Source organism: Acinonyx jubatus, chromosome D3, assembly GCF_027475565.1.
Source record: "Acinonyx jubatus isolate Ajub_Pintada_27869175 chromosome D3, VMU_Ajub_asm_v1.0, whole genome shotgun sequence".
Taxonomy (NCBI): Eukaryota; Metazoa; Chordata; class Mammalia; order Carnivora; family Felidae; genus Acinonyx; species Acinonyx jubatus.
In genome coordinates, this window is record NC_069392.1 from 11651282 (window position 1) to 11675720 (window position 24439).

At 54.7% G+C, this 24439-nt stretch overlaps 1 protein-coding gene and 3 long non-coding RNA genes across 5 annotated transcripts; 2 read left to right on the forward strand and 2 right to left on the reverse strand.

Moving 5' to 3' along the window:
- Positions 1-375: 375 nt before the first annotated feature.
- On the reverse strand, positions 376-5162 carry LOC128312424 (uncharacterized). The gene is made up of 2 exons (XR_008291742.1): positions 4761-5162; positions 376-2971 (listed from the first exon to the last, which is right to left on the reverse strand). It is a non-coding gene; the product is annotated as an uncharacterized LOC128312424 (long non-coding RNA).
- LOC128312425 (uncharacterized) lies at positions 954-5162 on the forward strand. The gene is made up of 3 exons (XR_008291743.1): positions 954-1500; positions 3631-3806; positions 4519-5162. It is a non-coding gene; the product is annotated as an uncharacterized LOC128312425 (long non-coding RNA).
- A 3679-nt stretch (positions 5163-8841) lies between these two features.
- TBX3 (T-box transcription factor 3) lies at positions 8842-23171 on the reverse strand. Of its 2 annotated transcripts, XM_027043914.2 has the most exons (9): positions 23157-23171; positions 20624-22130; positions 18716-18983; positions 17716-17775; positions 17279-17425; positions 15351-15427; positions 14149-14306; positions 12020-12696; positions 8842-10316 (listed from the first exon to the last, which is right to left on the reverse strand). In XM_027043914.2, the coding sequence occupies exons 2-9, from the start codon at positions 21010-21012 to the stop codon at positions 9855-9857; spliced, it is 2238 nt and encodes a 745-aa protein (XP_026899715.1). In that variant the 5' UTR covers positions 21013-22130; positions 23157-23171; the 3' UTR covers positions 8842-9854. The 2 variants fall into 2 exon arrangements, with proteins under 2 accessions (XP_026899715.1, XP_026899716.1); XM_027043915.2 differs by lacking the exons at positions 17716-17775; positions 23157-23171 and having other exon boundaries at positions 20624-22105.
- LOC128312312 (uncharacterized) lies at positions 18957-20429 on the forward strand. The gene is made up of 2 exons (XR_008291406.1): positions 18957-19704; positions 20336-20429. It is a non-coding gene; the product is annotated as an uncharacterized LOC128312312 (long non-coding RNA).
- Positions 23172-24439: the final 1268 nt, after the last annotated feature.

Consider the following 24439-nt stretch of genomic DNA (forward strand, 5'->3'; position numbering starts at 1 on the left):
CATTCGGGCCCAGCCAGTGGTTTTCAGTCAGCGGTGATGTCCCCCCTACTGGCCCCCCTCCGCGGGATACTTATCGATATCTGGAGACATTTTTGATTGGGACCACTGGAGGATATGCTATTAGCATCTAGTGGGGGTGAGGCCAGGGAGGCTGCCCACCACCCTACAATACCCAGGACAGCTGCCCGCCACAGAGAATTATCGTGTTCAAAATGTCAGTAGTGAACCAGATAATTCCCTATTAAGGAACAACACATTCAAAGACCTTGAGTTGGGTAGAAGGCGTCGGGTGACTTGGCCAAAATAACTTTATTTTGTTTTGTTTTGTTTTATTTTATTTTATTTTATTTTATTTTATTTTATTTTTGAGAGAGAGAGAGAGAGAGAGAAGCAGAGGGAGAGAGAGAGAAAGAGAGAGAATCCTGAGCTGGTTCCGTGCTCAGTATGGAGCCCAACGCGGGACTGGATCCCACGACCCTGAGATCATGACCTGGGCTGAAATCAAGAGTCAGACTCTCAACTGACTGAGCCACCCAGGCGCCCCTCGCTTGACTTTAAAGAGCAGGGCGAAGGAAGTTGGAGAAATGAGCAAGGTGAGACCAGACCTGCCTCTTGATGCTGTGGGCCAGGCCTGGGAGTCTCTGAAGCTGAAGGTGATGAGGGTCGTGACATGAGTGTGGGCAGGATGACAGCAGGAGCTGGGACTGGCATCGTCAATGGCGACTGCTCTCAGCCCCTGTGTGACTGGCAGGAGGGTCCAGAAAGAGGGTGGGGGGCCTGAAGACCAACCTCCTCTCCCTCTTCTTGGACTCTTTGAAGCCCATACCCAGAATCCCCACTCACTAAATACTGGTTGGATTGCATTGCTGGAGAGAGCGTCATAGGGGTAAGGAAGCAGTGTTCCAGAACGATCCGGAGGAGAGGAAAGCTACCGTAAGCAAACTCTGCCCTCATGGAAGCATAGTCACGTAATTCCAAACAGGGAAGATGGTGTCGATGGAGCTGGTACTTTGCAAATAAAAGCGTTCTTTGTCCTCTGCTCTGTATAGCACACCTGCCTGTGAGTACCGTCATTCCAGGTTTACTTTAGGCAGAATCGAGACCCGGGAAAGTTAAGTCACCTGGCCCAGAGACACCCAGCGAGCCGATAACAGACTCAGAATGCTAGTTCCATATCTCTGCCTCCAACTTCCAGGTCTTACCTCTAACATTTTACTCCCTCTGTAGCTTACTTTCAAGGGACGGCCATGAAGCTTGCTTTCCTGGAATACGAGTCTCATGAGAACAGAGACGGTGTCTTGGCCACCATTATTTGCTGGATGGACAGACGGATGGACGGATGGATGGTTGACAGCCTCCCAGAAATCTTGGAAAGGGCATGCGCTTCTCCATGAGACCAGCAGATGGCGGCAAAGGAACGGCCAAGCAAAGGCGCGGGAGGAAGTTGGGGGAAGCAGCTTTTACGGATAGAGCCTCCCTTCCCGGAGCTCTGCAAAACAGGTAGCTTGTTTTTTTTTTTGTTTGTTTGTTTTTATCTTTTCTTCCCCTGGGAGGAACCTCGCATTACTGTTGATTGGAAGTGGAGGTTGTCGGAGGATCTGCTGATTTGGGGGTGGGGGGGTGGAGCTGAGGTGCTGTGGGGGCGGGGGAGAGAGGTAGAGAGGCTCAGCTTAAATTTTACATCGTCGTGTTTGAAATCAACCTTGCCTTGACGCCAGGAAGAAATCCATCCCCAAGTGGCCAAGGACGACCAAAGAGGATTTATTTAGGCAGGACGTGGGGTGATGAGGGGCTTTCCCTGGGACCCTATTTTATCAGAGGGGAGGAAAGAGGGACCCTACCCTCTCCCCTTGAATAGTCTGCAATGCGTAGGAGGTTCCTTGAGTGCTTGCGAATTTTCCAGTGCTGTCGGGGTGTCTGCCTGAATAACAAGTGAAAGAACTCAGAGAGGGAAGCATAATAGAGATGCGGAGGGCTTTTTAAAACGTATCCAAAGTAGTGGGATCCCTGAACATGTTTAGACTTGACCCAGACGCAGGAGTTGGGTAGGTGTCTACCTTGTGCTGAGCTCCGCTGGGCAGTAAAGGTAAAAAGAATTATCAGCCCTAAACTAGGTCCCAGCTTTCGCCTTGTTAATTTCTGCCCTGAGAAAAAGGTTCAGGTGGCCCTCAGACCCCACAGGATCCCCCTCCAACACATACACATCTATAGTACAAAATCCAAGCCCCGGAGTCGACCAGATGTGACTTTAATGAAAAAAACTAAGTAAATCCTCCTGAAGATTCTAACAAAGGTTAAACCTGCCGGTATATCACCATATCACCGTGGTGTATGCGGAGGAGGCCAGTGAAGGGGTGTAGAGGCCAGGGAGCCCCCGGCCTGGACCCCAGGAGTCTCTCTGCAAGGGGGATCCCCCCTACAGCTCCCCTCACCCCAGATCTTGAGGTGGGAGGAATGTAATAAAAACTAATTGTTTTATGAAAAGTGGTTTCCTTTTATTGCCTGTGCTAGTCAAGTGAGGGTAAGCCTAGCAACAGGAAATTAACACAGAATTCATTAGGGGTGATAATGATTGTTCATAATCATTTGGCTGATGAGTTAATATCATTAACTAGTCAACTAATTAGACAATGCCTGGGGCCCTGGGGGTCTGGAGGCTTAGCTTCAAAATAAGCAAGGAAAGAGTGTCCTTCTAGAAGGTTAGAAAGATGGAATTAGTCCCTTAAGCTAAGGTTGACCTGGCCAAGACAAGAGTCCCCAGGGACCACCCGAAAACTTCCTCTCATTTCTTTTTGTCCCCAGGGCAGCGAGGGGTTCTTCATTTGGTTGGGCTCACGCGTCTCCAAGACTCTGGGCAAAATCGCAGGGCTCCCGTGCCCCCAAATCCCAATATATGCGCAGGAACAAACTTCTGTGATTTCTGCGTCTTCCCTGAAGTCGTGAGCTCTGGCTTCCTTGAAGAGCGCCCACCCTAGAGAATAAATACCCAATTAGCTAACCGGTGCTGGCCTTGGGGAGAGTGGGCACCACGGGGTAGGCCGGGTAGTGACCCGGGATGATGGGTCCACTGTTCGGCTGGCTCCCCTAACAGGCTCACACCTCGGTTCCAAGCTTGTGTTGGAAGGATTGGGGGACCGGGCGACGGGGTGGGGGGTGGGGGGTGCGACGAAGTCACGCCCACAAACAGCCGGCCCTCTCCCGGAGTTACAGCCGCCGAAGTGAAAGATGCCGACACACGGGCCGGGGCGAACCGCACCGCCAAAGTGGCGGAAAGGAAGTCAGGCGAGCGAGTGTCAGTTCCGTGCTTGGGTATCCAGGACGCTTTGGGGACCTTGAGGGGGCAGGGGCGCACCGCGCCGGCAGGAAGAGCGCCTAGGCGAGAGTTGGCTGGCGCGGGCCTGGGGGAGCAATCCTTCCCCCCCACCACCACCAAGTGCAATTCCCCAACCCGAAACCAGAGCCGGGGTCATTAGCGGGAAACCGAAGTGGCGCGGGAGATCGCATTTCAAAAGCTCAAAGAGACCGGCTGACTGGGGACTTTGGACTGGGGCTGGGGTGGGGTGGAGACCCGGACAGCTCGGGATGGTCCCAATGTCCCCTCACTAAGCCCCCACGCGCCTCCCATTCCAGGGACGGAGCCGAAGCTGCTCGATCCAAGACGCAAAGGCAGCCTGACTTCATCTCAGCTGCCCGGCAGGAAGCGCTTTGCGGCTTGGGGCAGAGAAGAGGGGTGGCCAGTCCCTACTCCAGCAATGTGTCGTTTCACCCCTGCCCGGCCTGCAGCCCACCCGGCCTTGGCTCTCCAGGTGCGTGGGGCCCGCGGACGCCCAAGCTGCAGGAAGCTGGGCCGCGCCGCGCCATAATCAGGCACCCCTTTTGCTACGCAGGGCTGTGCACGAAACACCCCTTCTCCCGCTTCACCGCAGAATCTTTCTCCCCACGAGCTGAGCTCCCAGCTGAGGCCAGAGAGTTGAGCGGAAGAGGGCAGGGACGACTGAGCTCGCTTAGGTTCCGGGAGGCTGGGCAGGGTGGAAGGAAACAAATGGTGCTGATGCCCGCGGTCCCCACCTGCACGCAGTCCCCGGCCTTGGCGCCTGGGCGGATGGAGCACAGCGAATGTAGGAAGAGAGGGAGGATCCGAGGCCTGGAGTCCAGACGCCCAAGACACCCCAAGCCCGAGTGTCCCTCTCCCACCCCGCGGGGGAGGCGACACTCTGGAGTCAGCGGGGTCACCCTGCCTGGCCTGGCACAGGCTGGCCCCGCTGTCATTCCCTCTGGCTCTCAATTCAGATCAGAATGAGAACACGGTTTCTGCCCCTGGGCCCCGCCACAGGCATTTTTAAATGGGGTTTTGCCCCCCCCCCCCCCGTGCACCCCTGGCTTCATCAAGCCTTTGGTCTTCGCCCGGATGGCTCCTTTGGGGAGAGAGGGCGGGGGAATGGAACACCTAAAAGAAGCTGCATTTTTCCCACTGCTAGACCGATGCCCAGAGAAATGAAAATGTTCTCTCCTCCAAAGGGCGCGTGAGACACACGAAAACCCGGAACACGCCCATAGATTTCTCTGCAGCTGGGGACACGTGCACCATAGGTACGTACATACGCCTCCACCTGAATTAGGAAGAGGGATTGAAGTGGGTTCTGGCGTCCCCTTCGACTGGAATTCCAGCTCCAGTGTCCCAGGTGATCTTGGTTAAGTGACTTAACTGCCGTGTGCCTCAGTTTCCTCCTCTGTTAAACAGGGATAAAAATCATACCCACCTCATAGGGGTTAATGGTGAGCTCACTTGGGTGGGGTGCTTAACGGAGCGCCTGGCACGCGCACGTGCCCCTTGCATGCCAGCTCCTTTTATTATCCTTCCGTGTACTTTGAACAGCGACATCTGCAACATATACATCTTGATTATACGCATCTTGATTGTAAAACAACCAAATGCATCTGCATCCGGAACTGTCTTGCGCGTGCACCTCGAAATCTAAATTGGAAGAGACGTCTGCAGACCGGGCACGAGCAAGTACACGCACACGCGCGCCTCAGAACTCACACACCCAGAGAGCTACCCGCAGGTCCGCACATCCGAGGCCACGTACAGAAGAGCCCACGTCCCGGCCTGGCACCCACACCCAGCAGCCTCTCTCTTGGCCGGTTGCCGTGAGGTCGAATTTGGAAACCAGCGAGGCAGAAAGCGCGGACGCGAAGCGTGTCAAACCTCTTGCAGCGCCCGAAGGCGGCTGCCCGTGTGCTGGTTTAGGGGAAAGGTCACAACAAGGGTTTTCCTTCTCGGATGGAATTTTTTGGAGGGCCTAAGGGCCGAGAACTTTCCCCACAAGGAAGGAGTGGGTTTCCAGGACAGCGCAGATCCAGAGTGGGGCCCTGCACGCGCGCGCGCACGCACGCTCACTCACTCACTCATACACGCAGGCCCGCGTGCACACGCCCCGCTCCTTCGGGCTGGCGGGACCCGGGAGGAGGGAGCGGGAGGAGGGAGCGCACAGGTCGTGACCCCTGCCTCTGCCGGAGCGCGCCCTTCGGCCCCTGCAATTAGCGCCGGGAGGTCAGCAGGAACCCGGACGCCTTTACCCGCGGCTCAAAGCACAGCAAAAGGCGACCCCACCCCGCCCCTCCGCCGGTCTCAGACGCCAGGGCGCAGCCAGGCTTGGAGCCGACCTCCCCAAGCTGCGGGGGCCGCAGGGCTCCGGCCGGCACCCGCATTTGTCACCTTAAATTTACAAATCACGAAGTCGCTCGGCCCTGCCGGCTGCCGCAGCTCTGACCCCCGCCGAGACGGACTGCTGCTCCCTGGAGCCGCGCGGCCTTTGTCCCTGTAGACGCGGCCAGTGCAAAGACCAAAACATTCCAGAGTTCTAAGTAAGAAAGAGAGAGAGAGCGCGCATCCAGGCAAAGGGAGGTCGCATCCAGGCTACATGTTAAATTATGTTATTTGGGGGAGGAGGGAATCCTTCCTCTCTCCATCTGCCCACGAAGAACTCAGGTTATCCCCCGCCCGGCTGGGTCCGGGAGATGCTCGAGATGTCCCCGCCAAGCAGGAGGGCGCTTGGCCAGAAAACGATGAGCAGGGTCCCCTCACCGGATTTCCTGACTGTCTTTGGAAACCCAGAGACGGGAAGGACTGTTTTTCTCATCTGAGGCCCAAAGAGGAGTGAAAGTGATACCCAGGAAAGCGACCACTCACTGCTTCTTCCGACGCTGGGACGTGGGGAGGTGGGGGGGGGGGTGGTCAGAGAAGGAGGGGAGCGCAGGTTGGGGGGGCGAGGCTGCGAAGGGGCAAAGGTGAAACGCCCGAGTTCCGGAACCCGGGAGGCGCTGGGGTGCCCAGCAAGTGGCGGCGACCGGGGCGCATTCGTGGGCCAGACAGATAGGTGGCACTCGAAGCCCGGAAAAAAAAAAAGCCGAAGGCGCCGGCCCCGAGTGGCCTCCGCGGCGGCCGCCGCCACCATAAAGCCCGCGGCGAGATTGCGACCGGCGCCAGGTGAGTAATAGGCCACGAAATCCAGAGAGATTGCGAGCGGTTCACCCCCCGTCCATCAGCGCCACCAGAGTTACTCATTAACATCACTACATACAAATAAGATACACAGGAGATTAAGGGGTGGGGGGGGGGAGCGGTGGGAGAGGCCGGCCACACGTCTGAGCACTGTCCGAGAATCTTGGGGCGGGGGGAGCAGATGGGAGCTGAGAAGGAGAAGCATTCCTTCCCCCTCCGAGGCCGAGGCTCTTTGCTCCCCGACTCGGGAGGGAGAGCGCACGGGGCACACCCTGCCCACTGCCACCTTCCAGGGGCGCGGGCTCCGCGCCGAATCCTTGGGCCCAAAGCCGGCCCCGGTGGGCACGCACCCCGCAAATCTCCCAGCCTTGCGGGGAGCCAGCGCCCCAAAGGTCCCCAGGCCCTATAAGCCCACCCCCCCCCCCGCCCCTCCCCCGGTCGTTTGCCCTCTCACCCGGGAAGACAGCACTGGAGAGGGTGTGTGGCGCCCCACGTGCCTGGCTGGAGATGCAAGGAGCTTGCCACTCCCCCCGCCCCCCCCCAAAGGTCCCGACCTCGATCCCCTTCCAAGTCCGGGAGGAGGGAGGGGAGAGGGATCCTCCATGCCGGCCATTCAAGAGGCCCGAAGGTGACAGGGACTTGGGGCCGGGCTGGCGGGCTCCAGGGAGGGGGAGGGAGGCTGCCGCCAGGCAGGCTCCGGCTGGGTCCTCACGTCACGGCCCCCAGGGCAAGAAAAGGCCTCGAGAACCTTCCCTCGCCCGCCCCACTCCCACCCCCCCACCCCCCGCACAAATACACCTCCACGGCGAGGGTGGGGGTGGGGACACTAGGAGACCAAAAGGCTGTCACGGCCTCGCTATTTTTTATTGAATGTTTCAAAAATAAATTGAACTTCAAAAGGCAACTCCCCAAACAGCCTGGAGGCTGGCTGGAGGGGAGGGCCGGAGGAGGGTGTCAGCCTCCTGGGTGACTTTTCCCTGGGAGGGGGTCAACTATGCGCCCTCGAATTACCTTTCCCTGGCGGTGAAAACCTGCCTCCCCCTCGCGTGACACAGCTAAGTTTGCGCGGAGCTGGCCGCATTCCGCACGCACGTTGGGGAGCCCTGAGTCCGCAGGGTCCCAGCAGAGACACGGGGGACGTTGGGGCCCTGCCAGGTCTCCCACCACCCGGGAGGGTCGCTGCCTTGCCCAGCCTGGTCTGGCGGCGAGATCCCGCTTTTTGTTTTGTTTTGTTTTGTTTTGTTGCACACTGATGCAAAGAGATAGTTTTGACTTGCATTTTCCGGATCGACGTGAAAAGGGAGAGCGAGCCTAAAACGAAAATGTTCGCAGTCCTCGACCGTATTTTTGGTCGGACTCGTGTGGGAACCACGGACTTGGGGAGGGGAGCATTCTTTTTCCATTAAAACTTAAGTATCTGAAATTGCAATTCAACCCGATTCTAATCAGTCTTCTCTTCCCGTCTCTCGTTTTGCTCCCTGATTTAAAGGAAAAGTAATTTCAGATCGGAGCGGCTCCCTTCGTCCCAGTAAGGGACTTTTGTTTTTAGCTTTGGAACTTGAGTGACAGCTCATTTGGGTTCCGTGGGGGCGGTCTTAATTACTTAAAGGCGAAGGGAAGGGGATTGAGGAAGCAAGAGGGGACAGAAGCCTCCGCTTGCAGAAAAGTTTTCTAAAGAAAGCACTTCACACGAGGCCCAGGGACATTTCAATAAAAATTTATTGAAATTTCAATGCTGTTTTTAAAGAGAGGGGAAGAAATACAGAAAACCAAAGAACTCATCAACAATTATAACACAAAATATACCTTCATGAATTTTTGTCTTTAAACCATCCCTCAGCACCTGACTCGTGAACTGGGTATATAGCTCTATAGGCACCAATTCAAAACACCATCAATATTGAAGACAGTAGTCAATCCCACTTGGTTTTGAAGAAATCAGACTAGCAAATACAAATACAAAAGAAAAATTAGAAAATCAATCCACAGCCTCTGCACTCCCGGCTCCCCCCCACCCCCCCCCACCCCCAAGCAATCTCAGAAACACTCTTAGGGTGTTATATTTTAAGGAACTTAAGGTAAGTTGCACACCTCCCCAGTCTGGGGTGAAATAGACAATGGTGCTTCCCCCCCCCCCCCATTCTTGGACACTAAAAAAGAAAAAACTTTTTTTTTTCAGACAGCTCTTTTGAAAGTCTGTTGGTGTCGGTGCAGAAAGTGTGTTTTCTTCTAGTTTTAAAAGCAATCCTGTGGCCTTGAAATAAAATTGACGAAAGGAAAACAAGAACACAAAACCAGGCGGCTGCGATCCTATTTACATAGACCTATGTACAACGTCAATAAATTAAAGTTTAATTTTCCGAGCATTCATATTGCACCTATTTACAAGAGTTATCAAATAATTACATAAATACTTTGTCTAATAGTCTCACTTCTTCTTTATTATTTTTCTTAAAACCTTGTTATTGCATATAGAGGAAAGAGAATTAACTGAGACATAAATCCTGCTACAAAGATGAGATAAAATAAATTCACTTTGTGTGTGTGTGTGTTCTCCCCACCCCTTCCCTTTAAGTCCTCCCCCCCTTGGGATTGCCGATTGGAGGGTAGAGAATGGGGGGGGGGGAAGTATGGGTTCATGTTCTTTTCTCTCTAAAAGCAAGCATTCAAATAAAAACCACAAATACATTACTGTGGATCATGCAAAAAGAGACCTATAGCGGCTCTTAAAACATCACAAGAATATTAAAAAGACACAGATTTCCTTAATAGAGACCAAAGAAGGATGGCAAGGACTTCCTTCCCCAAACAATGCTGCTCAGTCATTTATTTAGAACTGATACGCAAGTCACTATAAAGTTTTAATGTTCACAAACAGAATCATGTTAATGTATTCATTTGTCCCCAGTATATTTTTTTTAATTTTGTTTTTGTTTCTACTTGACACGGTGAAGGAAAAAAATATATATATATATAAATCTGCACTGGGGGAGAAGCCTTTCAACACCTCCCCTCCTGGTGGGCCTGGCTACCTTTTTTTCTCCCCACAGCAACCAGACCAGCCTTGTGGCGGGAGGTGCTGTGGCTATAAATGGTTTAACTCCTACCCCAACAGCTCAAGGCAACAGACATTTCTGGGCCCCAGAATCTGAGTCAGATCCTGGATATATAAACCACGCCAAGAAGACAGGGCCTGTTTCTAGCACATTCTCGAGGAGTCCGGCACCCCTTCCCAGACAGGACTGCACAAAGGGCCAACCCCACGGCGCGCCCGTGGTTTATTTTACATCCAACAAAGTGCACTGCAGACTGGAGACTGGAATGAAGAGATTTTTTTCTAGGGAGGACTTTACGGGGACCCGCTGCGGGACCTGTCCGGCTTGGCCTCCAAGCCGCTGACCAACCGCTGAATGCTCTGCAGTTCGCTGGTGGCCGCCTCCTTCTCCGGGCAGAGTTTGGGCGACAAGGACACAGAGCTGGAGGAAAGCGTGGAGGAGCGGCTGTTGAGTTCCGAGCCTGAGTCCACGGCCACCGAGGCCGGGCTGGCGGCCAGCGCGGCGGCTTTGGCGTCCAGGGGCCCCGCGGCCGCGGCCATGGACGGCAGGGCGGTGGTGAGCAGGCCGCTGCTGTCCGGGACCGGCATGGGGATGGAGTAGGGGCTGTAGCGCAGCCGCGGGCGCATGGTGTTCAGGTTGAGGAAGGGGTGTCGGTGCACCGAGCTGGAGGCCGCGGCCGAAGACGCGGCCGCCGCCGCGGCCATGTACGTGTAGGGGTAAGGGAACAGGCTTCCGAAAGGCGACATGGCCAGGCCCTGCGGGGAGAAAGAGAAACGCAGGCGGTGAATCGGCCCGCAGGGCCTGCGCAGCGGGGAGGAGCCAACCTCGACCGTCCACCCGCCCCCTCCCCCCAACCTTGGGGCCTTGGGCAAGTCATTAATCTCTGGGGCTGGGGCACTCAGCTTTCCTTCTCTAGATCCACTTTACTCCCTGTGCCCCAGCTTTCTTACGGAGGAACAACAACAACAACAACAACAACAAAAAACCCAGGGATATACGAGATAGTTCGTACCCTTACTGGGACTTTGGATAGTGAATGGGCTAAGGCCCGCAATGTGCTACATGGGGCACCTGACCAACAGAACTGTTAGAAATTCTCCCACTGGGGTCAGTCGGTGCACCTGATAAATGGGGCTGCAGGCTAGTCCAGCCACAAAGGTAGCAAAGGGTATAAATTATGGGACATACATTTGCTAAAGGCAATTGGGGGAGCGAAAGGTGTTTGCTCTAAACGGGGACAAAGAAATCATCTGGCGTGATACACTGGTATTACAGGTAGAGAAACCGAGGTAGGCCCCACGGGTACAGGAAGCCACTCAGCTTCAAGTTCCAGAAGCTGAATTTAAAATTCAGGCCCCCTGGCCTGGGCCAGTTCTCTCTGTCCTTTGCCTTGGGGTAGGTACCCTGACTACCTACCTGTTTGCCCAGGCAGCCCCTCCAGGACAGGGTCTCCAGAAGGAGAGGGGAGCAAGGGGAAGGGCCAGAAGCCAGCCCTGTTCTCAGTTCCCTCCTCCCCTTCCCCCCCCACCCCCCACCAGAGGGGAGCAAACCCTGCCTCTTGGCTCAGAGAAGGGAGACGAATGTACTCAGACAAAACAAAGGCAAGGGCGTGCAGAAAACCCCACAGAACCTTTCTCGCTGGGTTCAGAGCATTTCCAGCGGGCCCGACTTCTCCCCAGCTGCCCTGCACCCCAGCACAGCTGTCTGACCCGTATAAGAGGCCGCCAGGCCTGCCACAGCCAGCCGAAGAAGTCTGCCCCTATCCTCTGACATTTCCCACACAGGCACAAACCATTAACCCTTTGGGGGACAGGCTGGCCTGCTTGGGGTGAGGGACAGGGGACAAGCTTCCCACTGGAAGGAAAGGCAGAAGGCTCAACTCCCACCCAAAAACAGTCCCTGCCCCTCCCCGGGCCGTGGTCTCCCCCTTGTGTGATTCCTGGCGGGGCCGTTGGCTACGAGCCATTGGAGAGGCATTAGAGCTCTGAAGCTGACATCATAGACCCTGAAGAAGGTCCTGAAGTCAGCGCCTCTGCCCCACCACTTACAGGCTGTGTGACTTTGGATAAGTGACTCAACATCTCTGGGCCTCTGCCACTTCGTCTATAAAGGGGAGGTGACAACAGTGCCACTGAAAGCAGAACAGACCGAGCACAACCGAAGTGCCAGATAGAGCCATTAGCATGATTACTGCTTACCTACTCTACTAGAAACAGCCCTTAACTTAGAAAAAAATTTGAAGTTTTTTTTTGGGGGGGGTTGGGAGGGAGTGTCAGGTTATGCTGCGTCAGTGAGATAAACCTCGACCTAGCAATTATTATTATTATTATTATTAATTATTATTATTAGGGCTCCTAAGCCAGGGGGACTGGTGGGGGTCTGGCATCACACGCAGGGCGGGTAAGCAGAGCCACCCTGAGGGAGGGTCTGGAGAGCCCGGTGGATGACCCCTAATTACCTGCGAGGCCAGGACGTGCTGCTGGAGGTGGAAGGGCAGGGTGGCCGCCGACGCCCCCGACAGTCCCTGCGCCGCGGCCGCGGAGGCCATGGCGGTGGAATCCAGGCCCGAGACGCCGGTGGAGGCCCCGGACACGGTGGCCAGCAGGGGCCCCATGCCGGCCGCCATGCTGGAGAAGGCGCCCCCCATGGCGAACTGGCCGGGGTGCAGGAAGAGCGGGTGCCCGTTGAAAAACTGCTGACCCGCCAGCCCGGGGGCGAAGCCGAGGCCCGGCAGGGGGCCCTGGCCCAGGTGCGCGGCGGCCGCGTCCGTCTGCACCGTGAGCGGCGCGAAGGCCTCCTTGCCCGGCAGCGCGCGCGCCTCCTCGGCCTTGGACGTGGCCGCGCCCTCGCGGCCCGGGCTCCGGCGCTCCTCGGCGCCCAGGCCGCGGGTGCTGGACGAGATGGTGGCCGGGCTGTGGCGCGAGTCGGGCGACGCCTTGTCCAGCCGCCCGCTGTCCCGGGGCCGGCCGCCGGGCTCGGCGGCGAAGAGGTGCGCCTTGACCGCGGGGCTGCCCTTGTCGCGGCACGGCTCCTCCGACGTGGTGGTGGTGATCTTGGCCGCGTCGCAGGCCTCCGGGCCGTGCTCGTCTTTGCTGTCGGCCTCGGCGTCGCTCTCCCCCTCGCTGGGACACAGATCTACCATAGGAGGGGCACAAAAGCCAAGCGGAAGGGCGTGAGCTCCAATCTGGGCCAGCGGGGAACTCCAGTTGCCTGGTCTGAATCCCAGCTCGGGCCATGTACTAGCTGTGTGGTCCCCGGCCGGCCCCTTAACCTCTCCGGGCCTCAGTTTTCTCATCTGCAAAGTGGGAGTGATGACACCTCACAACTTTCCTGGGACGATTCACTAAGCTAAGCCTCATTTTACAATATTTACATAGAACTGAACCCCTTCCCCACAGAACTCCCCCTCCCCCGAACCACTAGTGGACTTTTACTATTTTTTGCAATCGTCCGTTGAGCTCCTACCCTGTCAAAGCCTCTACTCGCCTTTCCCCAGTTCACTGCCTTCACTTTTTAGAAACAGAATTAAACGTATCCTAAAACTCACTTCAGGAACACCTCCTAGTTACTATCCAGAGTGCAGTGAGTGTCCAAGATTGGCACCTTCCAGAAATTTGTGAATTCTTCCAGAAGGATCCGTTTGAACCCTGCCCTGGTGGCAGTGGCAGAAATCCACACCCTCCCTCCACACACACACATTCAACTGGAACCTTCTGTTGCCCCTGTCCCTGCAGACTGATGGGGGCAGCCCGCTCAGCCACCCTGGGACAATCACAGATTCTTTCACCACACCCTCTGTGGGTCTCCCCCCAGGGGAAAAAAAAAAAAAAAAAGGAAACGAAAAAGGGATCCTATTTTATGTTTAAAGTTTAAATGGACTGAAGTCATAATGGACTTTCATTTTAATTCACTTAAAAACAGGTTTCTTCCCGCTGAGAGAGTGTGTGTGTCTTTCCAAATAAATAGTTCTTGTTCTTTAAACACAGGAACTAACTGGGGGTTTGAAGCATCTTGTCTGCTCTCTCTCTCCCCTACTCTCCCTACTTGGATCCCCAGGGCCTCCTCTGCTTCCCCAGTGCTGTTTTCCCATTGTTGGCTCTAAGGCTGGACGTTTTCTCAGCCACTGTCCCTGTTCCAGGTGGCAGAGAATCCCCTCCCTGCCCCCCCCCCCGCCCCCGCCTCAAGCCAAATACATTTTAATCTAGAGCTCAAAGATAGTAAAAAGTCAGCAGTTGCTAGCTTGTTGCTAGCTTGGAGAGAGTTGAGGGAGAGAGACAGAGACAGAGACGTGCTCCGCGCAAGTTTTCAAAGATGGCCCCACCGAGAAGGAACAGCCACCCCGGCCTCAGCCAAACCAAGGTTTGCAGGAAGGGGGGTTCGGAGTTCTCCTTTATACACCTGAGGGACGGGGACACACCTGGCCACCCTCTTTGAACTGTGGCTCCTGCTTAGGGACTTGAAGAAGCATCTGAAGTTTTTGAAGGGCAGGGTCCCTGGTGGATACCCCCACCCCCCCCCAAATCTCCCAGCCGCGCCCCCCCCACCCCCAAACCTGGAGTGGAGAAGCTGGAGGCGATCAGGTCCTACCTTTGAGGTTCGATGTCCCTACGGTGGAGACAGCTGGAGACGAGGACTGAGCGAAGCAGTTAAAGGCTGCCTGTTCGCTTGAGGACTCATCTGAGGTCCCATTCTCCTTCTTCTGTCTGTCATCGAACACCCTCATAGACTGCAGGGTGAGCTGTTTTCTGTGCCAGAAGCCCACACCCAGCGTCACAGAGCGGAACAGACATTTCCCCTCTTTGTCCGCCTCACCCTCTCCAAAGAGGCGCACTGGGCACACCTCACCCTGCCCACCACCCACGGTTTCTCTGAAACCTGCTTGCCCCGAGGCAGCCAGAGACCCGAGCATTGTTCTGGAGCCTGTAAGGAGGCCTGAGTGTGGCACGGAGGGGAGGGGGCTGTTGGAGGAAGAAGGCTTCAGCTCCACTCAAGATCAGCAGTTCATTAGGGCAAGAGCACGGGCCACAGACAGCTGAACGGCCGGCCTTACAGAAGGAGGGTGAACTGGGTGCCCCAGCTGGTGAACACACACAGCCTCCAAACTCCCCACTGGTTGCTAAGACCGCGGTTGCCAACTTGCTTATTTCATGGTGCACTTTAATTGTGTTACCGACATACCCATCGTAACCGGAGGGGGAAAATAAAAATCTATGTGGATGTTGGACATTATTTTTTGACGCTCACCGCGCCCCCCCCCCCACCCCACCCCGCAAGGGGAGAGGTGAGAAATCTGGGCTGATCTTCTGGATTTTGGAAATTCTTTGAAAGCGGGTGGGGGAGGGTAGAGCCGCTTCCATATACTATCCAGCTGTCTGCTTAATGCAAAATGATATGTATACCCATGAAGGAGAGCATCCTAGATTTCTCAAGGGGCCTCAGTTCTGTCGGACCGTATGTGCAAGACAAGACTGCAAAAATTCCAAAGCATTTTGTGAATGGTTTAGTCCTTTCCTGGGACCTGGCTGGGATGAAGTTCATTAGGAATGAATAGGCGACTGTATATGATCTGTTATCCCTGACACTTTTCTTCCAGAGACCGCTATGGTGTGGCCTAGTTCATGTCCTTGCAAGCAGGTAGCAGAGAGGCGGTCAATTCTTTTCCACCCCCCCCCCCCCACACCTTCTTAATATAAGTGCCTGCATCCCGCTTCTAACAGTTGAGTCTTGGGTCCAAGGAAAATAATTCTCCAAATTACCTGAGAAGATGCTGGTTAAGGGTCTCCACTCACCTTTTTTCTCTCCTGCCATTTCCAGTGTCCCGGAAACCTTTTGCAAAAGGGTTGTTGTCTATTTTTAACTGAGTTATCTAGAGGAGGAGACACAAGCAAGAAAGAGACATTGGCTTCATTTTCTGGAATGTTTCGGGGGGAGTTCCCGCCCCCCCCAACTCAGTCTACTAGAAACTGGACTGCCAAAAGAAGTCATTCGTATATGCCAGGCTAAAGAGAAAGGGAGAGGAATAACCGTTGTAAGGGTGGAAGGGACCCGGAGAAAAATCAAGGATCTACACCATGGCTTACACCTCCCATAGGAAGCCACAGCAGGGATTCCAGACTGAAATTATACCGTCTGGGAAATGCCTCATTCTGTTCTGCAGGCAGCCTTGAGAGCTTGGGTTTAGAAATGGAAAGACTGTCAAAGTTGTCAAAAGAGACAACCTGTAGATCTTAAAATTAGGCTTTCATTTTGTTTTTCATACAGTGCAATTAATCGTAAAATATGTTATGGCGTAAATCCTGCCCCCAAACACACACACACACACACACACACACACACACACACAGCATACACTCCAAACTTTTCTGTGAATCTAATAAAATGATTTATGGGGTTTCGCTGCTCTTGTGCCAGAGTGGGTTTGATTTTTTATTTATTTATTATTATTATTATTATTTTTTTTTTTTGCTGGGTTGGGGTCGGTGCGGGGGAGGAGGGTTGAGGAATTACAATATTGACAATTACTGATGTCAAAGGACTGAATGACCACTGGAAACATTTGTTTTCATTTATATGCTCTGCCACCCCCTTTAGGTTGGAGAAGGCCTGTGGCCTCTTTGTCCCATCAAAAATGCTATGTTTTGTTATTACTTTAACAACTCAGATTCACAGGATTCTGGGTCTAGAGGGAGCGTGCATTTGCACGCTGGGGCAAAATGCCATAGTATGTAATCTTTCAAATCCCTTCCCTTAGAGGAAAAAAAAAAAAGAGATCTAGAAAGTCAGAGGACCCACCCATGGGGACAACGTATTCAAATGCAAAAGGAAACAGGGCTCAGAAGAGCAGGGGTCCTCTGCTGCCCCCACCCCCAGAACAGCCTGCTGACAGTCAAGCTGGGAGCTGGGGAATCAGCAAGCTTCACTTTCCCCGGGTCTCTCGGTGCACATGCCCATGACCTTCAGGCCAGCATAACTTGACATACCAGGTGCTGCCTGCTGGTCCATTTGGGGGTACTTCTAATCTGGGCTTCAGGCCCAAGGGAGAAAAAAAAAACACCTTCAAATGAAGGGATGACTTTGGTCATCTCATCTCAAAAGCCTCAGACAACTCGATTAGCATGACCCTGTGATCAGAGGAGGTTTTTCCAACCAACCACACACACACACACACACACACACACACACACACCATAAAAAACACAGCAGCATAAAAGGTAATAAAAACCAGACCAGCTACCCAGGGTTTCTGGCTAGGGGAGAAAATCTGTTCTCCAATGGGATTCTCCTCCCAGGATATCCCAAATGGCTTTTGCCTTAACTTTTTAGCTGGTGCCTTTAGAACCTGGAACCTGGTTTTTGATGCTTCTTCCAGAAGGAGAGGAAGCTGAGCCTCCAAACAAACAAGAAAAAGCCAGGAGTGGGGAAGCCGGTGGCAACACGGTTATAGGAGCTGCTCACTAGCAAAGTTAGTTTGGCATGTTTTCACTCCGCGTTGGAGTCCTAGCTGGTCCAGTTTTTGTTTTGTTTTGTGCGTTCCCTGCCTCTTGGACACGCTCAGAGCCCCTTCCCCCCCAAAAGCTCCCCTGAAGGTCAAATCACAGAAGAAAACTGAGCCTCTCCCATCCCAATTCTTTTGTAAATCCCTCAGTGTCTTCCCCAGGCAGCTTAAAGGTGAGGGGAAAAATATCACCGTGGAAAAGAAAAAGCGCCTTTTGGTTACCTTGTCATTCTGGTATGCTGTCACGGCGATGAACTCAGTTTCGGGGAACAAGTATGTCCGAAATGTACTATAAGGAAGTTTCAAGATGTCATTGGCCCTCACAATGTGGAACCGTGGCTGGTATTTGTGCATGGAGTTCAATATGGTCTGCGGGGGGCGGGGGGGGGGCGCAGGGGAGAGGGGAGACACACAGCAAAAAAAAAAAAAAGGTTTAGTGAGACAAACGGGACCTTAGGACCCCTGCCAGGCTGACAGCTACCCCACCGAAGGGTACCAAGCTTATCTGGAGCCCACCTCCTCTCCTCGGAGCACCTCTTTGGGCACACTCCGCTCCACACACGTTATCTTCCGGAGAATCCAAACTGCTCCTCGGTTTCCAAAGGGTCCCCCCCACCCTCACCATCTAAGGTCCGTTCGTACCTTGAACCCTAGCCTACCTGAGTACCAAAACTATAATTCCCCTGCCACGTTGCGTGATCACTTGGGAAGGCCAAAGTCTTAAAAGATAGAGAAAAACATGCATTTTAATTTACAAAATGATCCAGTCCTTTAAGCGCCCACTAATTGACGAGCCCAATCCACTTAAAGCCCTGAAAGGTTGAACTCTAGAGAGGAATATTTATGCCTTAATCAAATCAAAGGCTTCAAATGCAATTCCTGCCCGCTGAAGATATTTCCGCGTCATTCACATCTTCCTGGGCCTAATCTTTCCGCTGATTCCTCGCTTATCACTCGGTTTATTTTATTGAAATGCTGGGGAGGGGGAGGGGCAGGGGGCAAAAGGTGTTTTGCTTGACTTTTACAAGCAATTCCAATCTCCTCAAAGTTTCTAAGGACTCTCCCACTGACTCCATACATACACTTCCAACACGCACATCATTTTTATCCTGGAGAGCTCCGTCTCATTTCTAGCAAACCTGACTTTCACCTAAGCCCGAGTTTCTTTTCTTCGTAGGAGAAAAAAAAAAAAAAAAAATCTTTCCAAAAACGTACTCACACCCTTTTAACCATCGTAGCCAGGGCTCTGAACCTTAACCCCCCGCCCAAGAAATAATAAGGCTCCTTTCCAAACAGAAGTAGGATAGCTCAAAACAAATTCCTGGCAGACCCATAACTTTAAAATTGATTTTGTAGCTTAGCAATCGGTTTTTAACTTCACTGTCAGGCGTTTACCAAGACCTGGAATTACCACAGAACGCGAGTGGTGAGGGTTCTCGCCCTCGTTTCTTTTAGAGCGCCAGGCCTTCCATTATCCAAAGAGAAACACCCCGGAATCCTCTCTCTGGCTCTGTTTCCGATCGAACAACTTTTGCTACACTTAGCAACAGAGGGCAAGGGAGAAGTCTGAGCAGAAACCTGTGATTTTACAAGGCCAGGGGAAGCGCTGCCTTTGCTAAGGTGAAGAAAGAGAAAATTTTACTGAGCGGTGAAACTTACAAATCCGTGTTTGTCCGAAATGTTGTTGGTGAGTTTCAGTTTGTGGAAAGTGACAACTTTGGACATCCACTGTTCCCCGGTAGCCGGGCTGTCTGGGTGAATGTACATTCTCTTTGGCATTTCAGGGTCAGCCTTACCAGCCACCATCCACCGAGAATTATGGAATTTATATCGACAGTCATCAGCAGCTATAATGTCCATCAATAGAATATATTTGGCTTTTTTATCCAGCCCAGAACATCTTACTTTAAATGGAGGAAACATTCGCCTACAACAGCAAGGGAAGAGAAAAAGAAATGGCTCAGACTCTTGGGTTTGAGTCCCTGTTTACCCTGAAATATTTCAATCAGATTCAAAACTTTCTGCTGTGATTGACTGAGGAGTTTCTGTTTCAGAGGAAGGCCACCGAGGGCAATATTATATCCTTCCACGACAGAAGTGTTAAGTACCCTCAATTTCTCTACGGTGAAATGTCTCAAGGTTCAAAACAAGTGAATTATGGCACTCCCTTTCTCTACAACGTCTAATAATCTCTCCACAATTTTTTCCTCTTGTAGGACTTCACAGATGGCCCTCTTTACAGAGAAATTCTGGCCTTTCCCCCCTGTCCCCGGAGTGTCTACTTCTAAACAGCTAGGGGTAGGATTTTACTTAAAGTGGGGTCAGTCAAGGCTAGAATTCGCCACTGCTGAGAAAAAGTTAAATTTATCAAGGAAATAAACGTCCAGCTTCCCTGCTACGGAGCAGCGAACCCACCTCTGGGGGAAATGAAACCGGCCTTCAGTGAGTTCTCAAAACGAATTCTGTAGGTTGGGGTGGACTTCTGGGCCCGATAACCAATCTGCCTGGCATGCTGCTAACCACATTTCTCCCCTGGCTCGGGCCCGTCCCGAAAGGCAAGGCTGTACCACCAACAGCTTTTTATTTCCCAGAAGCGGTGGCAACCCACAGTCCTGACTCGAAAGGAAGCACTTCGCTGTGAAACCAAGGTAACGTCTTCTGGGTTTAGAGAATTTTTGCGCCCAGCTTTGGCCTCATTTTGCTAGGAAAGATACCAAAAGCTCGAGACATCCCTCAAGAGAGGGAGTTTATTTTTATTATTCCAACACTATGCCTTGATGGACTTCAATGCCATAAAAAAAAAAAAAAAATCATTGATTTTAAGGGACAGGCAGGTTTCGGTGAGGCAAGGACCTTTTCGTTATATAAAATATGGTTGGTAATATAGAAAAAAGCAGCATGTGTCTCTCCAGGGGCCTTGGATCTGCAAACATCATCTTAATTATCCAAAACTGCCTAAACTCTCCCTCGGATTACGGACACGTGAAGCAGTGTAGACAAACAAACCCAAATGCCCTTCCATTTCTCTGTGACCCTGCCGGAGGCCAGCGCAGGCCCCCCTGCAGACCCAGAGGCTAGGCTGGAGAGCAGAAAGGGCAAATGGAGAGCCAGCTTCGGGGTCTCCCACCACCACACAAAAGAAAAGGGCAGTGAAGTTTTTCTCGCTGGGAACAAAATGAAACAAACAAAACCCAGAACATCAACAAAGACACGAGGATGTTCCAGAAAGGTTTGAACAGCGAACTTCCTGCCATGGGGTGGTTTTCTTTCTTCCTGCAGGAGATGTCTGAGTGCCTTGGAAAAATCCTATCTAGCCTGTAGGGAATCCAGGGTGCCCACCGAGGTGGGAAAAACTAGGGCTGCAAAGGGCCAGGTAAGCTGAAATTTCCGACCCGTGGGGCAGGGGCCGGGGAATGTCTGTACCTGGTTCCAGGGGAACTAAGTTTTGCCTAAGCCCGAGTAACTGGCAAACCGGGTATTCTGGGAACAGAGAGAGATAAAGGCAAGGTGGGGGGAGAAGAAAACACCTCCATTAGCTTGGGGGAGGGGGCCCTGCTACGTGCTTACCTTCCCGACTTGGTAATGACCATCTCGGTGCCCCGCTTGTGGAACTGATCCCAAAGTTCTTTGGCCTCGAGGTGCACCTTGGGGTCATCCTCCACCTCTTCTTCGGGCTCCATGGTCTTCAGAGGCCTCAGATGCGCCTGGGGCCCCAGGGACGAGAAAGGGATGCCGGTCTCGGCCGCCCCCACCAATTGATCCATGATCGGCTTGGCCAGGGCGCCCGGCAGCGAGAGCGCCGCCGCGCCGTTGGGAGGCAGCGTCAGCGCGGGGAAGAAGGGCGGCTGGTGACCCAGCACCGCGCTCATGGCGAAGTCCGGCGCCCGGTGAGGTAGGAACGGATGGTAGGCCATGCTTGTCCCAGGAATGACCGGATCTCTCATGGAGAGGCTCATCCACTCCAGGCGGGGCGCTGGGCTCCAGCCGGGGACAAGTCCGCAGCTGCTGTTTGGTTTTGTTTTGGTTTTTAACAGCAGCACATAGTTTGAGAAAGCAAAAAAAAAAAAAGAAAGAAAGAAAAAACGGGGGGGGGGAGTCACAACTAAAGCACCCTAGGGAAGGGGGGGAAGTGTCTTTTGGGGAAGGGGGAATGCCTCTTTTAAAGAGGGCAAGGCGAGAAATCAGGAGACATAGTCGCTTGGGTGACTGTCCTTGTGCCTTGCGTTTTTTAAAAAGCCGCTCCTGGAAGTCGGTTTCACAGGCGAGAGCAGCGAGCAGGGTCTCACTGGCGCCCGAGCCCCGCCGCTTAGCCGAATCGACACTTCAGCCCCCGGTCCCAGGAATCGCTCCCCGGCCCCCGGTTCTTTGTTGCGATTGCGGACGACTCGGCTCCGAGAGACTTTTTACCTTCTCTTCTCCTTCTTCCCCGCCCCCCTGTCTCTCTTCCTCTCCCTCTCTCTCGCTGGAGGCGTCTGCTGTAGCGCTAGACCCGGCTCCGCCAGCGAGCGAGAGAGCAGAAAAGTCTCTCGCCTTAAAAAAAAAAAAAAATCTCTGATTCAAGCTCTCTTCTACCAGCGCTATCAAAACTTGAACTGCAAACTGGCTTCCGTCCGCCCTCCTCCTCCTTCCTCTGCTCCGAGCCTCCGGAGGGTGTCCTGGGTTGCAATCCGAGTCCCGCGGCGCTCCTCTCCCGCGCCTGTCTTCCTTGTCCTAAAACGTGAGCGAAATCGCTTCCTAAATCTGCGTCCAGACGCGCAGGGCAGGGAGGATTGAGTGGGGGGAATGAACAGGGGAGAGGGGGAGAGAGAGAGGGAGAGAGAGGGCGAGACAGGAGAGAGGGAGAGAGGGACGGAGCGGGAGAGGGAGCGCGAGGAAAGGGAGGGAGCGAGAGCGAGCGAGCGAGAGCTCCGCGCCACCCTCCTCCGCCTCTAGAATTCCCCGGGCGTCTGCACGGCGGCTCTAGAAGGTCGGGCTGTGCTGTGGGCTGCGGGGAGCCGGAGGCCTCTTGATTGGCTCTTTGACGCTTTCGGACCAATTGTGTTGCTGCATAGGCGTGGTTTTCACAGGTCGAGTGCTGGGGGATAGAGCCGAGTTATAAAAAGAAGGTGTCGGAAACTGTAACGTCGCAGCGCCGCATCGGTACTACTGCCTGTCCTGTGAATATGTCAACATGATCAGAGGGAGGGCGGGGAGCCACTGGGGAGCGCGCACAGAGTCGCCTCTAGGTGGCTTATCGAGAGATCGCTGCAGCCCCTGAGCTCGCTGGCTCGCGCTGGCTCAGCCCACGTCTGAAATGCCTCAGTCATCCAGCCCCGGATCGAGGGAGGAGGCAGGGCCCGGGGAGGAAGGGGGAGGAGGAGGGAGCGAGCGAGCCGGGCCAGGAAGGCGGAGAGCGCGCCGGGCGCCGGGCAGGGGCGCTCGCCTCTCGCGCGCTCGGCTCGCCTCTCCTCGCCGGCCGCCGCGGCCGTTTCCCTCTGCGGCTCACCCTCTCGCCGCGGCCCCGGAAGGGCCAGGCGGACGGCCGAGCCCCCGGCGAGCTGCCGTTCGGCCGCCGGCCGCAACAAAAGGCGGCAGCGGCGGAGAGGCGAGCGCCGAGACTCCGGGCTTGCGCGCTCCCCGGCCCCACGTGGAGCCCAGCTCCGCCCGGCCGCCGCTGAAGGGCTCCCGAGCTCGGGTGGCTCTCGGCGCCGGGCTCCCGGCTCCTGGGCTCGCGGGCTCCCGGGCACACGCGTGCGGGGGCTCCCTCTCCCCCAGGCCCCACCCGAAGCCGTGGGCGGGGACCCGAGCGCCCGCCACTCCCGCGCGCGGACACGCGCGGGCACCCCGGGACCGAGCCACCCGCGCGAAAACACGTACACGCAAACACGTACACAGCCTGCGCCTCCGGCCCTGGTTGCGCTCACCCCGGGAGGCGGACTCGGGGATGTTTTTGAAATGCATTTGCCAGCCCTTTTAGATCTCGTCTTCTATCCGAATCCGGGCTCCCCGAGTTCCACCTGAATGTGTGCGTGAGTGTAGAGGAAAGAATGGAGATCGGAACGGAAGGAGCGCGGCGAGGGACTAGGTTCTGGGCCTGCCCCGGCCGAACCTCTGCCCTCACCTCGGCGGCCCTGGGAGAGCTGGTAGGGGGAGGCGCGCCCTCCTTGTATCTTCTCCGGGCATTGCACCTATCTCTCTCGTGCCTCAGTCCTTTCTCCACCCGGGGACTTATCTCACCAGAAGTCGGGGGTGAATTTGTAAAACAAACCGTGATACGCCCCCACCCCAGAGGCCAGGTGACTGGTTCCAGTTCAGGTAGGGTGTGTGGGGGGAGGGGGGGCTCAGCGGGGGTGAAGGGGAGGGAGGCGTCTTCCGAATCAGACCTGTCGCCGAATTGGTATGTTACCACAGGTTCCCTGTCTGGATCAGAGGCTTCCCCAAACCCACGTTTCTCGCTTCTGGGGTGGGGGGCAGGGAGTTGGGCCGTCCCTGCCTGGATGGATGGAAATCTTGGGTGGAATGTTCTTTTACCCTTTCTGGGTGGAGAGCTTCCTTGAGTGTAAAGGAGCGGAGAAAGGTTTGATTTCAAGGCCTAGGGGGCTAAGAAACCCAAGGCTTGGGATGTGTGTGTCTGTGTGTAGGCAGCCAGCGCGGTCCTCTCTTAGTCCGCCCTGTATATCCCCACGCCCCCAGCTCCCAGACTCCGAAATGGGAGCAAGTGGAGGGTGAAATGCACTTCTCTTGTGGGCCAACGGCCTCGAGATAGGGGCGGAACTTTAGAGGCGACAAGCTTTTCCAGCCTCGCATTTTTGACGCACATGGTTAAGAGCGCTTGGCGCCAGCGCTGAGAATTCCCTGAAGTCACCAGAGAGAATGGAGTGGTTCTTCGAACTCCGTCTGGCTCGCCATCTCACCCCCTTCTTTCCCTTTCGGCCTGTCTTTCTCTGGTGTCTCTCTGCCGGTGGTGGAGAAGAGAGAAAGAGGGAGAGAGAAGAAAGAGGCGGCAGGGCCCTGGGGTGTCAGACGCCCCCTCCCCGCGTCCCTAGCGGCCGATCCTGGAGGGTGCGAGAGGCCAGGCCTACCCCTCCTTACGCCTTCCACCGAGGTCACTGCAGGGTTTCACGAGTCTCTGGAGGCCCAAGCCCACCCCCTCCCCCACATCGCTCGCCTCCTGAGCCCGGGGCAGCTCGGCGGCGCTTTCAGGAGCGGCCCCAAATCCCCGCGATCTGGTTTTGCCTACAGTCGCCAGCCAATCTCTGCCCGGCCGCTCCATGTAGAAAGTAGTTCTGCAGCCACAATGCGACTGACACCCCCCTCCCCCCCCCTCACTGTCTCGGTGCCCTCAAGCGACCAGATGCACCGGGAGAGAGATGTTTCACTAGGTCCTCCGCTTTCTTGGCCTCC

What these genes read in the sequence shown, in the direction of transcription:
- TBX3 (XM_027043914.2), bottom strand. Translation starts at nt 21,012, where the DNA reads ATGAGCCTCTCCATGAGAGATCCGGTCATTCCTGGGACAAGCATGGCC. An exon ending in TTTCGGACAAACACGGATTT is followed by an intron (nt 17,776 to 18,715) that starts GTAAGTTTCACC and finishes CTATCTTTTAAG; the next exon opens with ACTTTGGCCTTCCCAAGTGA. An exon ending in ATTATAGTTTTGGTACTCAG is followed by an intron (nt 17,426 to 17,715) that starts GTAGGCTAGGGT and finishes CGCCCCCCGCAG; the next exon opens with ACCATATTGAACTCCATGCA.